We start from the raw sequence: 14,012 nt of genomic DNA, 5'->3' as shown, positions 1-14,012 counted from the left end.
CCTGGCCCATTCATAAAAATAGGTTCATCAAACACAAAAGGTAAAGTATGTAAATCTTAATATGTTTTGGATGCCTTAGAATTCAGTTGTCCCTTGCCAAGCAAGTTCTGGCTATCTTCACAGTTTTTTCAGGTAAGGAAAATGCACGTGTTGAGTTGTCACTAGGTAAGACTGAGAATGAGCTAAAATGTGATATTTAAATATAAGCAATCAGGTAGGAGGATTGAATCTTTGTTTTTTTGATCTATAATGGAAAGCTAATACTCCCAGATAGCAGTGGAAGTATGGCAAGAGCTAAGCTCCAAGATGTTGTTTATATACATTGTTTCTTTTTTTCCAGCAGTGTTTGCAAAAAATTTTCATGTTAAAGCAGTCATGAAGACTTCTGTTTTACTTTCCTGGGAAATTCCAGAAAATTACAATTCAGCCTTGCCTTTCAAAGTAAGTTACTTTCCATTTGTACCACAGAAAATACAGAAACTAGAGGGTGTCAATCACTTGATTAAGTAGCTTACTGAGCATGTAGGGGTTTTTTGGTACTGCTGTATTTAAGAATGCAAGCTAATCAGCAATATTGACCTAAGCTGTTAAATTCAGTTGTCTGGCAATATGAGCTTTCCAATGTTATGGCAGTATTTCAAAGTCAGGCTCATACTGGTTTTATTATGCATGTTATGAACACCTTGTTAATATCTACTTCATTGCTACTATATTTTAGAGAAAACAGTGAAAGAGAAGAATAATTCTCATCTTTTTTTTTAGTCATTTCTGGAGTGATTGTAGCTTGAGTACCATTTTGGTTTTAGTCTCCTCACATTTACAACAACGCATTTTTATGTTATAACTCTTTCACTCCACTAACTATAGTATTAGCCAGATAAAGAGACTCAATGTAACCTGCAGTCTGGCTGGCATTTCTTCTGCATCGTTCTTCATCACTTGTGTCATCTCAGGCAGTGGTGAGTGAAGAACGGTATTTTATGAAGTAAATGTTGCAAAAAAGTTTCTGAATAAGGAGTGTGAATGAAAAAGTCAAGGTACCTTTAACAACAAGTGCACCTTGTTATAAATGCTGAGTTCAAGCTGAACTACTGAATTTGAATAAGTGAAATTGGATTTTAGAAGTGCTTACACCACTTTAAATTAATGTCGTTCTTTTTTTCCCTTTGAAAGCAAGAAGGTTAATTGCAGTAGCGAATTCAGTACTATTTTACATTCTAAAATGCCCAGTAACTCTCATTTTAAATTTACAGGTAGGCTTATTCCTGAATTCAGTGTAGCAGTATCAGTTGCATTCTCTTAGTAACCAAAACCACCTTCAATTTATATATTAACTTAGATCCTTTATGATGATGGGAAAATGGTGGTGGAGGTTGATGGACGTGCTACTCAAAAGCTGATTACTAACTTGAAGCCAGAGACATCATATTCGTTTGTGCTGACGAACAGAGGCAATAGTGCTGGAGGTCTTCAGCACAGAGTGACAGCAAAGACTGCACCAGATGTGCTTCGCACCAAGCCAGTCTTCATTGGGAAGACTAACTTAGATGGCATGATAACTGTGGAACTTCCAGAAGTACCTTCAAATGAGAATATAAAGTGAGTTAATGAATAACATACCATTGTTTTTATCTCCATAAAGATGGTTATTCTTGCTGTTAATAAAATCTAGAGCTGTAATGGTGGACCAGGATTTTATTCTTCCTAATGGCACAGACAGTACAGCACTCTGCAGTAGTATTTTGACTAATATTGGACTAATATTTGGTGATACTAAACTCTCCCGAGGTACAAGATGCCTTGCAGAGGGATCTAGATAGACTAGAGCATTGAATAATCATCAATGGCATTAATTTTAAAAAGAACAAATGACAGATTCTGTTGTTAAGTGCTTTACTGCATCTTGAGGAGGGCAACAAAGCTGTTGAAAGGGCTGGAAAGCATGTCCTATAAGAAGCGGCTAAGGACTTTAGGTTTGTCTAGTTTGGAGAAAAGGAAGCTGAGGGGCAACCTCAGCTGCTGTCTACAGATTCCTGGGGAGCAGAACTAGAGAGGGAGCTGCTGATCTCTTCTCCCCGGGGATCCAGTGACAGGATGCATGTGAGTGGTTCAAAGCTGCATCGCGTAGGATCAGAGCAGACATTAGGAAATATTTATTTACAGAGAGTGTGTTTGAACACTGGAACAGGCTTCCTAGAGAGGTGATCAATGCCCCAAGCCTGTAAGTTTTCTAGAGGCATTTGGACAATGCCCTGAATCATTTACTTTAACTTTTGGTCATCCCTGAAGTGGTCAGGCAGTTTGAATAGAGGATCGTTGCAGGTCCCCGCCAGCTGGAGCTAATCTATAAGTTTGTCACTTAGCCAAGTATGTAAAACGAAGTAAAATCTAGATGTAAGTGTTTGGAGAAGAATTGTCTTTCAGTTGTAGTTGTTTCTCAGAGTACTTTTGTGTTTCATCATTAATTTTGAATAGCAAAGAGGGAGTAATGAAGCCAACTGTGTTTTGAACAATGTGTCCTCTCAAGAAGAATGGAAAACAGATTGATGAGTAGCTGGCCTGCTGCAGCACCTTGAAGTACTCAGGCTCAGTCATTCCAGAATTACATGGAGTTTTAAATAATTAATTCTGAAGGTTTTTTTTTTATTAAAAGAAGAATCTCAAGTCCTCTCCACTGATCCCAGAAAGGAAACATGAGATTTTGCTGAAAAATTTGGCAGAGTTTTCTAGAGGTTACTTGGATTTTTGGGGAAAAGTTGCTATGGAGATTTAAACAGCAGAAATAGGACTAAGGAGCTGACAGCACATGGTCAGCAGGGATTAGAAAGGTTAGACAATAAAGATTTGCCAAGAAAACATGAAGCATGGTACAATCAATAAGTGTTACTGCTCTGCTCATAGTGATTCTTGTTGGTCTATAAGGTTCCTGTGTGTAATGTAAAGGAAATGGGGAGGAAAATGAACAAGTCATTAAATATTGTTGGTTCAACTTTTCCTCTCCCTAGTGGATTTTTACGGATGGCTTTGTAGAAAGCTTCTCCCCTTTTTCATTACTGACTGAGGATTTTGAGGCAGGTGAGGTCAAGAAAGAAATGACTTTGAGACATTAATAGGATGAAAAACTGAAAAATGTAGCCATTATCATTAGATTGAGTAAGATGCGGTCAGTAACAAATGCAGCTAAGGAAGACTGAAGATGGAATGAGTCAAAAAAGATTTATGAGGCAGAGCATTCACAGAGAGAAAAAAAGTGCAGGGTAGCTGGTCAAACAATAGCAGAAGATAGTGGAAAAAGAGCTGATGTCCTTCCTTTTATGTAGTTTAAAAAAATGTAAGAGGCTAAGTAACATCAGGAAAGGTACGTTAAACCTGTGGGATCCAACTGCCAATTTTATAAGTAATGTATCTCCTCCTTCTGTGTCTATTTGCTGAGAAGATGTGATTGGGCTTGAGGTAGAAAAACAAAACAACAAAAAAAAACCAGATTGACTTGACCCTTGGAAGTGGGCATACTTAAGCTACTATATACTGAACAGAGAAAGCTTACCTGATGCTTACTAGAATAAATAAGATTATTGCAGCTATGGGCTTCATACAGAAAGAACAATTTTGTGTGATAATTTTGTTGACATTTTTACAGTTGCTGTTCGTACGAGTATGAGTACATTATGTGCACATGATTGTCTCTATCTTACTGTGAAGTACTATACACTGAGAATCTTTCAATAATACTAAATACACGGGAAGTGAAAATACTAAAGAATCATAGGTAAATACTAGTGGGATTATGGGCAATGTTATAAAAGCCTTTGTAATTTATTAAAGATGGTAGAAGTAATTTTCATTATTTCAGTGACTGGTGGTGACACCAGCATAGAAATTGGAGCAGAGCTCACATTTTTCTAGGTAAAGTGGATCTCTTTTGCTGGCATCATCTCAAGTGAGCAATTTCTTCATTTTCCTATAGTATTTTGGGCTCATTCAAAGCAATTTTTATGTGTAAAGGATAGTTCATGTTTCTCTGAATCTCTTCAAATCTTTGCAAAGTCTTAGGTAAAAACAGTTTTGTGGAAGACTTCGGCCTTTGTAATACTCAGTAGTTCAAACAATATCCAAGCAAACCCTCTGTTTCTCACCCTTCTCCTCCAAAAAAAAAAAAACCCCTCAGAACAAGAAAGCAAATAATAACGTGTTTTTCAAGAGATGCTGCATTTTTGGGAGTCAGCTAGAAATAACAGAACTTTGTTGTCTTTTACAGTTTGCAGCACTGTATATTTATGTGAACAGTTTCGTTTTTCTCCTTGCTGTTGATGTGCTTGTGCTTTCAGCTTTAAAATACTGTCTATGTGCTGAAAGTCTTAGTGGATGATCAAAGTTATGAGTGGGCGGCATGCATGAAGAAAGTGTGAAAGAGTGTGAAAGTAACATTTACATGCTGGATGTTCCTTGATTGAAAAAAAAAGAAAGAAAGTAAGAACACTCTGTTATCTTAAAAAAAAAGGAAAGGAAAAGAGAAAAAAAAAGGATAAGTAAGAGACTACTGTGCAGTTCATCCAGCAGATGTATCTTTGATGTCTGAAAGACATACAGGGGCCAGTTCTCAATTGCTTTTTGTCTTGATTCTTAGGCATCTGTTAAAGAAAATGTATGTAGATTGTATTATTGTATACATGGATAAGTCAGCATTCACTAGGATTTATTGTTCATGTAACCAAAGGATTTTTAAAGTACATACTCAGATTTAAAATCTGGGTTCAACCAGCCTTACTGGTTTTGAATAAGAACATCATTGTGAAATATGATTTATCATATTGTTGCTCGAAGAATGCATGCTGCAGATTTTATTTAGATACTGGAATACAGCAAGTGAACAGCAGTTAAAAATCTCTGGCTAACACTTCTTTCTAGCACCTCTTCTTGAAGCTCAGCATTTCCACAGAGAAATTTCTCAAATTTCCTAACACAAGAATTAATAAATATGTGCATTTACTACAGTAGTTAAAAATCCAAAGTGTTGTTACATTTATTTTGTAGGAAGGAGCTTTAATTAAGAAAATACCATTAAAATGGACCAATGGTGTGCACTGATATAAAAGAAAGATACTTTATAAAGTCAATTTAGACTGACATAGTTTTTGATCAATTTTAAGGCAAGTCCATTTCTGTAGACTTTTTTTCATTAATTACTTCAGATTTTTCAGCTGCATTGCGTGAGTAAAATGAGTAGTCAATGCCGAAAAAGGTTGAATGGGCTATAAAAAATGGCAGACAAAGAGAATAAGATGGTCCATGAGAAACTAAAATTATCTTCCATAACAGAGAGCCAGAGACACCTTCTTAATAAGCTCTGCTGTTAATAGAAATAAAGGAGAGCAACTTCTTTCCTTCTCCTCTGAGATGGAGGGTGCTTGACTTTTTGACAAGTTTATCAAGAAGATGTATATTATACCATCCTAGATATCCTACTGTTGTGATTCCACCACTTTTTTCCTCACACTGATGTGAAATCATGGGTCTCCCTGACATGTATCCAGGCTTTGTGCAGCAAACAAGGAAAGTGCCGTATCTGTATTACACTAGAAAGTATAATTTACTAGTCTCCGTGGCACAGAGGAGGAAGATATTTTGAGGAAAATATTTCTGAGGAATACTGATACATGTAATTTGCAAATCCTAGCTGTAAAGAGAGCATACATCAAGCTCTCTTGTCTATGACTGTGAACAGAATACTTAAGTAGATAAAGCTAATGGTGGTTGATACTCAAAAGTAAAGAGTGTGTGGGTGCAGTGTATGCCATGTCTTATTTTCTGTTTATAGTAGTATTGGCATCAACAAACACATTATGTTAACCTACTGTTCTAATTATACATGAAAATGGAGGAAGATGGGGTGATAATTGATATTTAAATATATGGTAATAGGTTTCAATTTAGGGGTTTGCATTTCTTTTTGCATATGGTGGTGGCAGGGCACAAATATCCCATGGCTCTTGTATTTCAGATGAAATAATAAACTGCAGTCAAACATGCAGGCATTTTAGAACATTGTAATTAAAGTTTCTTATACATATTTATATGTTTACATGAAAAGGCAGGTAATTAGTGACATTTGTTTGTCAGATGTTTTACGCTGGATGTGTTTTCATGAGTATGAATCTTTATAACTATGGAAGGCTGTAGTGTCCTAATAATGTGCCAAAGTTTGCTCTCAACATACCTCTGTCCCCTTAGTTTCCTTGAAACAGACACCTACTCCGTCAATTTATCTATTCCTGTTCAACTTCACTTTTATCCACTGTTTCCTCTACAGAGGTTATTACATAGTTATTGTGCCTTTGAAGAGATCTCGTGGAAAGTTTATCAAACCGTGGGAGAGTCCAGATGAAATGGAACTAGATGAGGTACTGTATGTTTTTGTTGTAGTCTTCTCCTTTATTAAAGAAATAGTTGTCTTAGTGGTGTATGATTAACTCACCAGTTTTAGAAGTTTGGATTGTCAGAGTCTTTTATATTTATTTTTGAATTAGCCTATGGGGACTGAAACAAAAGTTTGAATTACTTACTTAAATTAGAAGACAATAAAGACACTAATTTGCAATAAAGCACCCAAACTGTTTGATCTTGGTTGGCATTAATATTTTATTCTTTTCCTATTTTGTAAAGCGTAATGCAAAAGTGCAGGAGGTGAAATGAGTTGTCAGCAAAAGCTTAATCACCAATTACATGAACTCTAATAAAGGTCTGGTTCATTAGTGGGATGTTCACTAAGCCTGTAACAAATGCTAAATTGCAATTTGCACTACAGTTTCACATTTGACCTTCTTGTGGTGTTTTTACCTGATTCTCACATACTGTAATACTTCTGGTTAGAAAACTTTACAGTCGTCTCCATTCTGCTGACAGTTTGTACTCAGAAATAAATGACTGAAGCAGGAAAGAGCAATATTGTGTCATCATTCAATGCTATAAATTACATTAACCCAAAGGGTGGAAGTACTTTCATTTTAGCAATAAGCCCAGTAATACTAGAAATCAATCCATTATGTTATTGATACAATAATAATTCCATAAAGTGTAGTGTCAGTGTTCAGTCATGCCTTCTGTTTTACTGAACAATAATATAGTTCATGTGAACTTGTCTTTCTTCTTTCAACCTGTAAATTTGGAATAATAGTAGTATTTATCATTGTAAAGCTCTTTTGAGAGCCCCATATGAAACCCCTCTACAAACAATAGGTGATGTTGCTATTATTGTTATATCTCACTAGGATTTTAGATCTCTTTCAGAGGCTATGGTAATTTGTACATGTAATAATCGGTATTTCAAAGACTGGAGATCAAAGTCAATTTCTTCACTCTTGATTTAGTGATCTTTTAACTAGATCCTGTCTATTTTTCCATTTTCTTTTGGTGGATTCAAGAGTTTTATGTTGCAGAGATGCTTTGCCTTATGCTTCCCCACTGGGAAGTAATGATCATTTGCGAGCAATCAGAAGGGGTTTTTTTTCCCTTCACCTGTTGACAAAATGGATAGCAATTTCAATGTTTGCACCAAAATATAAGGAAAATAAAGATCTTCACCAAACTAACACTGCTATAGAAAGCTTTCAAAATATAAACAGAGATCTTTCAGTCTTTAGACTATTTTCTAGTCAGAAAAGGCAAAGATGAATATGTACGGGAATGGGAGAATCCTTAATCAGAAGATTAAAAACAACTGTTTAAGGGAAGACATGGTTTTTCTAACTGCTTACTGATAGAAGCCTGTATTTCCTCTTGACCAGTTTCATTTATATGATCATCTCTTTTGATTCAATTGCTGCAATGGCTTACTTTGATCTATTAACTTCTTCCCTTTAGAAGAACTTAGATTGTAAATTCCATCAGGTCATGATCATAGTCCTAAGTGACATCAGATACAGTTATACAGTAAATCTCTGGCAGAAAGATCCATACAGTAATGGAAAACTGATTTAATATTACCATCCACTTTTAACATCCAAAGACAGTAGTCGCATTCAGCAGCATTAACAGATTAAAGGATAGATGCCAGATGACATTGAACTTTTTGGCAATTAAATTCTATGGGTCCTGCTGGTTCCCATAACAAAGGGTCATTTTAATCATCCTGCAAGTTGTGATGCATTAATCTGTATAACAGATTGATAAAGAGCATTTATTAATTCAGAAAGATTTGGGTCAGGATGGGTTGTTTCCTACTTCTGCTGATATAATTGAGACCACATTGTAGAATTAATGGTGGAAGAAATAAGATATCCATTGACTGGAAAATGAAAATTATTTCTGATAAAGAGCTAAAACCCTTAATATATCTTTTACAATTGCTACCCATACATATAGTAAGTACTGAGTAGGGAAAAAAATCAAAAGCAGGCAGCAACTGTATTTCATGCTAACTTGTCTAGTTTCTTTTACTTAAAAAAACGGTGTACTTCTAGCTTTCGAAAATAGATGCATGTTGTTACTAAGTGTACTATTCCTGACAAAGATGTGAAAGCAGTGGCACAATAAATAAATTTGGAAAAAAAACCTACAAAAACTGTCCACACTCTCTCATCAAATAGTTCTTGATGGTCAAGTGAAGATACTTGAAGATACATATCTTTTTTTTAGTACAGTCTCAGATATCTGGCTAGTATCAGAAAGGGTTGGGTAATAGATTTTCCGAATAAGTATGTTCCAAATACTTTTATTAGATTGTCAGAAGAAAAGTATTTGCTGAAAACGCTACTATAGAGTGTTAACTCTAGTGTGTAACTAGATCAGCCCAAAAGACTCTCCAGCCTCAAGGTAGTTACCTAGTCTTCCAGGTTCTTTGAATCTCTATTCTGAAAGAAACTAAGAGAGAAGCAGAATTTTAAAAGAGCAGACAATGGACTAGATATTAGTATCTAAAAATAGTAGTTATTAGAGCTACAACTCCCTTTTATTAATTCAGAATTTCATTTTATTTTTAATAAAATGAGATCTAGATTTAGACCTATATCTCTATAGTTAGACATATATGTCCAGATATAGACATATCTATAAATAGATATGTCATGCAACTACAGTAAATATAAACAAAATATGATTTGCAGTAAGTATTACCTAGTAGGATTACTTTAGATTTCTAAGCAATAAAACCTAAATAAAAGCCTACGTGTTAAGTCTTAAATCAATTCAGTAATTTTACTGAAATCCTGGTATAAAGTACAACAGGATGTATGCATTTATACAACAACAATATGCAAGTAATGATATTTGTCAACAACTGTATTTATATATGAAACGTGTATGAAGTTAGAGGTTCACCTGAAGTCTATTCCGTTATGTGTAATTTTTGTCACAGACAAAATTTTTATCTACACACAAACACACTTAAGTTTAGCTGACCTTATGTGGTGAATAACCACCTTTGAAAAAGTTGCACACATTCTCTTTTACTCTGGCTAATTAACTTGTAGCATTCATAGCCAAAACTCAGTTTCTAATCACTTCACCCACTGTAATACAGTACTTCAGCATTACTATCTGTTAAATATGTGCATTTTATGTTACAAATTGAAATGCAAGAAATAATCAAGATGAAACATTTTCCTTCCCCTTTATATCTCAATCTAAATTTGATTGCAGTACTCTTGCAGTATTTTGATATTTTATTACAAGTTATTTAAAATCTAAATTGTAAATACGATGTAATCTGGAAACATATGATAAAGAATTTATCTGAGGTAGCCACACAAATAACTTCAAATTCTAGTGGAAGCTGTCCCCATAAATTAAAATATCAGCTATCTTCAGAAATGGCTCAAGCCACGTACCTCTCCTTGTACTACTGAAGCAAGAGAGAGCTTCTCTGACTAAACATGTTGTTTGAAATGAAAATATATAATGAAGATTAGATTTTAATCTAATTTTGTAATTGATCTCTGTTCAGCTTTGGAGATTTGTCTCCTCCTTACAGCTCCTGACTTCCAGTTAGTATACCTATCATATTGCTATTACCTGAATATCTACCTTTGTTTTTCAGCAGACTTCAGGGTAGTCAGTGCTCAACCGTCTGCATAGCTTTTATTGTCTTTATAAAAGCTGGCTTCATATAGATACAAACTTTTCAGAGTGCTTCCCTCAGCAGATCTTATAAGGGCTGAAGCAACCTGAAATGAACTTTGATTAGACTCTGCCTCATGCTCTTCCCTCAATAACTCTACCCAGGGCAAAGGAAGCTAACAACAGATGTGAGAATCTCATTTAATAAAACAACTAAATAGAAATCTTCTTAATATTACCGTTCTCTACTGCCCTCATTTTTATACCATGCAAATTTACTCTGGTTGCTCATTAAGCTGTTTAGGAAGAATGAAAGAGAAATATGGACTGCTGATTGTAAGACAGTCCTTGAGTAATGAATAGTGATTTCTAGTGACAAATTATGGCCAGTTCTTTTTTGCTCTGGGGATCCATTGCAGTGTACCAACTTTTGTGTTGGAGCATGGAAATTTATAGTTAAATGATTGTAAAATCTTTGCAACAGGGAACAAAAGCACTTGACTATGTAGGTCTTCGAAGGGGTAATGTCCAAATGCCTCAATGCTAAGGAAGTTTGGATCCAGGTGGTACAGGTTGCTTCTGTATCTTATCTGTAGCCTGCGTTTGAAACATGTACTTCAATAAGACGAGGTGTTAATCGGTTTTGGAAGCCTCTGTCTCAGTAGCAGAGTGAATAGTATGTTGTTTTACATGCATTGGAATTGTTAATTGTGTAATTGCAAAATACAAGATCCCATGTGGGGAAGGCAAGAAGATGTAATAGCTAAGCTGAGGCCTGTCACTGAAGAAGAGACTGGAGCAAGAGAGAGCATCTCTGACTAAACATGTTGTTTGAAATGAAAATATATAATGAAGATTAGATTTTAATCTAATTTTGTAATTGATCTCTGTTCAGCTTTGGAGATTTGTCTCCTCCTAACAAGGAAGTTTGTGCTATTCTACTGTATTCACACTGTTTGTGTCCTGAAAAACCTAAAACAACTCTGTGACCTTGAAAAAATTTATGGTTGCAGTCTGAGACTACAGGACATTGAATAAGTTTCATAAGTGAAAAATAAGGGGAACCATAAAGAGGCCTTAGATGTCATAACTTCACCTAGGAAAAGTTCAGGTTCCTTGTAATCAAATCAGATTAATATTTATTGAATGCCAGTATATCTACAGTGATAAAAGACACTGAATAAGTATTTGTCTGATTTAAAAAGTAATTTATCAGTGGATTATACCAGCATAGCTTAAGTTGCTTCATTAGTTAGTATATGTTTTACAAGTCTGAGCCTACTATCTGATCTTGTTGTTGTACATCTTGTGCTGTTGTAAATTTTAGCTTTCTTCATCAGAAGAAATATTTTATGAAACAAGAAAAAGTTACTATTTGAAAGTCAGATCAAGCAGTTACAATTTGAAGTGTGAGTTGTGTGTAATAAGGTGGTAGATAATATTTTGTAGTCTAGCAGCAGAAAAGTTGTCTGAGGATTCATACATAGGTCCTGTAATTGATTCCTATCACCAGTCTCATGTGTAGCATTGTACAAACCATGAAGAACACAGCTTTTGGTGCTTTTGAACAAATAAAATGGCAGTCAATTTCAGGTTTGGGATGGAAGATATGTTTACAAATCACTCCTATAAACTCTTCTGCACTTCATTTACTCTTTGTGAAATACATTGGAAAGCACTCTTTTCCCTGAGACATTCAGGAGTTTAATATTGCCAGAGTGCTTGGTAGTCTTCATCTTAGAGAGGAAAAAAAAAAAAAAAGCTGTTGATGGCTACTTAGCTGAGTTGTATTTCAGCCTTACCAGAAGAAGTTAAAAATAGTTAATATAAATTGATTTTCAAAAATTAGGATTTTTTTCCTTCATTTTTCTATTTTTTATTCCTGTTTTTTAAATAAATAAATCATATTATTTCCTAAGTTTTGTTATATCACACAGGAGATAAGAAAGTGCCTTGCATATTCATAAGGAAGGCAGAAAAAATTATTATGCATTAGGGAAGTGATTGTCTCTTTGAACTTGGCACTGGTGAGGCTGCACCTCGAATACTGTGTTCTCTTTTGGGCCCCTCACTACAAGAAAGACACTGAGTTGCTGAAGCATGTCCAGAAAAGGATAAAGAAGCTGGTGAAGGCTCTACAGCAGAAGTCTTATGAGGAGTTGTTTAATCTGGAGAAGAGGAGGCTGAGGGGAGACCTTATGCCTTTCTACAACTACTTGAAAGAGGTTGTAGGGTGGTGGGTGTCAGTCTCTTTGTCCAGGTAAAAAGTGATAGGATGAGAGGAAACAGCCTCATGTTTCATCAAGGGTAGGTTTAGATTGGGTATTAGGAAAAATTTCTTAACTGACAGAGTTCTCAACAATGGAACAGGCTGCCTAGGGAAGTGGTGGAGTCACCATCTGTGGAGGTGTTTAAAAGACATGTATACATGGCACTTCAGGACTTGGTTTAGTGGTGGACTTGGCAGTGCTTGGTTAATGGTTGGACTCTGATCTTAAGGATCTTTTCCAACATAAATGACTCTATGATTCTATTCTATGACTGACTTTGCCTATGTGTGCACACATATATATGTACACATACTTTATATATATGATGTGTACTATGATGTGTCCTCAGGGAAGATATATTGCTTTGTTAGCTTTTTTTTTCCCCCAGAGACAACAATATCAGACACTGAAAACTGATATAATTGTTTTATGTTTGTAGTCTGGGCAGTGCAATTGTTACCTAGTATCTTGTCTTGACAAGGATGACAAGAAATCAGAATATTTTGCAAGAACTAATTTTGTGATACTGATATACTCCATGAAATGTGGATAAATTGTATTTTTCTAGTTCCCAGTTGTGCATTAAATTTTCTCATTACATTGTCAACAAGTTACATTAAAATTGTTTACAGTTATCTTTCTGTTCTTGCTTTCTCTCTCTCTCTCTCTCTCTCTCCCCCCTGCCTTCATTCTAAAGCTGCTTAAGGAGATAGCTAGGAAACGCAGAAGCATTCGTCTTCGGAGGGAAGTTGAATTAAAGCCATATATTGCAGCTCACTTTGAAGTTCTTCCTACGGAGTTCACGTTGGGGGATAAGAAGCATTATGGTGGCTTTGAGAATAAGCAATTGCAGAGTGGTCAAGAATATGTTTTCTTTGTGTTGGCTGTAATGGAGCACTCAGAATCTGTAAGTTAGTTACTATTTTTCAATCCCAAAATTACCTTTCCACAATCATGAAAACATTTTTTTCAGTTCTTATTCCACTACCCAAAAGCTTTTTTTTTGTTTTACAATATATGTCACAGCATCTCTAAAGTGAGTGTTTGCTTGCTTAGTTCCAATTAATGCTTTCAACTTTTCTATTTTGCTGGTATATTTATGTGTTACTTCTGTATATAACTGACACCAAAAGATCACCTTTCATTAGCTGTGTTGTGATCCTTCACAAATTGCATGTTTTGCTATTTGAGATCATTGAAAAAGATTCTGAGGCATGAACTTCATCAGCATCTTTCTCAGTGTATTTAAAAAAAGAGTTCCTCTCATGCCTTTATGCTACCATTGAATAGTGGTGTTGGATATGCAGGATTCTTGGAAAGATCTGTTGAATTAGATAAATGCACTACTAGCCTCTTTAGTTACAGTTGTTCCATAACAACTTTAACAGTGAATTTTTTGAAAGATAAAAAATAATTCAATAATAAGGAAAATTCCTGAAGTGAGCTAAATAATGAGCTGTCATTCACCTTCATGTAATTCATCTTATAGTTATATCCCTTTATGCTTGAGTTAATCTACTGCATGTAATATAGTAAAAAAAAAAAAAAAGAAAAGACAGAAATAGGACTGTTGAAAGAAATTGCAATGCACATCAACATTTTAACTTACAATGTGTAATATGGTATCTTTCTAATTGGTACCTAAACCTGACAGGTACATTTGCAGGCTCCGGCACTTGAAACTACTAC

General features: G+C 35.1%; 1 protein-coding gene across 1 annotated transcript in view; it reads left to right on the top strand.

Moving 5' to 3' along the window:
- PTPRD (protein tyrosine phosphatase receptor type D) overlaps window positions 1-14,012 on the top strand; it is a 371,958-nt gene that overhangs the window by 262,969 nt on the left and 94,977 nt on the right. The window contains exons 19-22 of the mRNA XM_086770018.1: window positions 341-441; window positions 1,340-1,599; window positions 6,311-6,401; window positions 13,021-13,230. Of these exons, the coding sequence (XP_086626144.1) occupies window positions 341-441; window positions 1,340-1,599; window positions 6,311-6,401; window positions 13,021-13,230 (662 nt within the window). The remainder of the gene's footprint in view (window positions 1-340; window positions 442-1,339; window positions 1,600-6,310; window positions 6,402-13,020; window positions 13,231-14,012) is intronic.

Source organism: Chlamydotis macqueenii, chromosome Z (genome assembly GCF_036417535.1).
Source record: "Chlamydotis macqueenii isolate bChlMac1 chromosome Z, bChlMac1.mat, whole genome shotgun sequence".
NCBI classification, from domain to species: domain Eukaryota; kingdom Metazoa; phylum Chordata; class Aves; order Otidiformes; family Otididae; genus Chlamydotis; species Chlamydotis macqueenii.
This window is presented reverse-complemented; position numbering and strand designations above follow the sequence as displayed.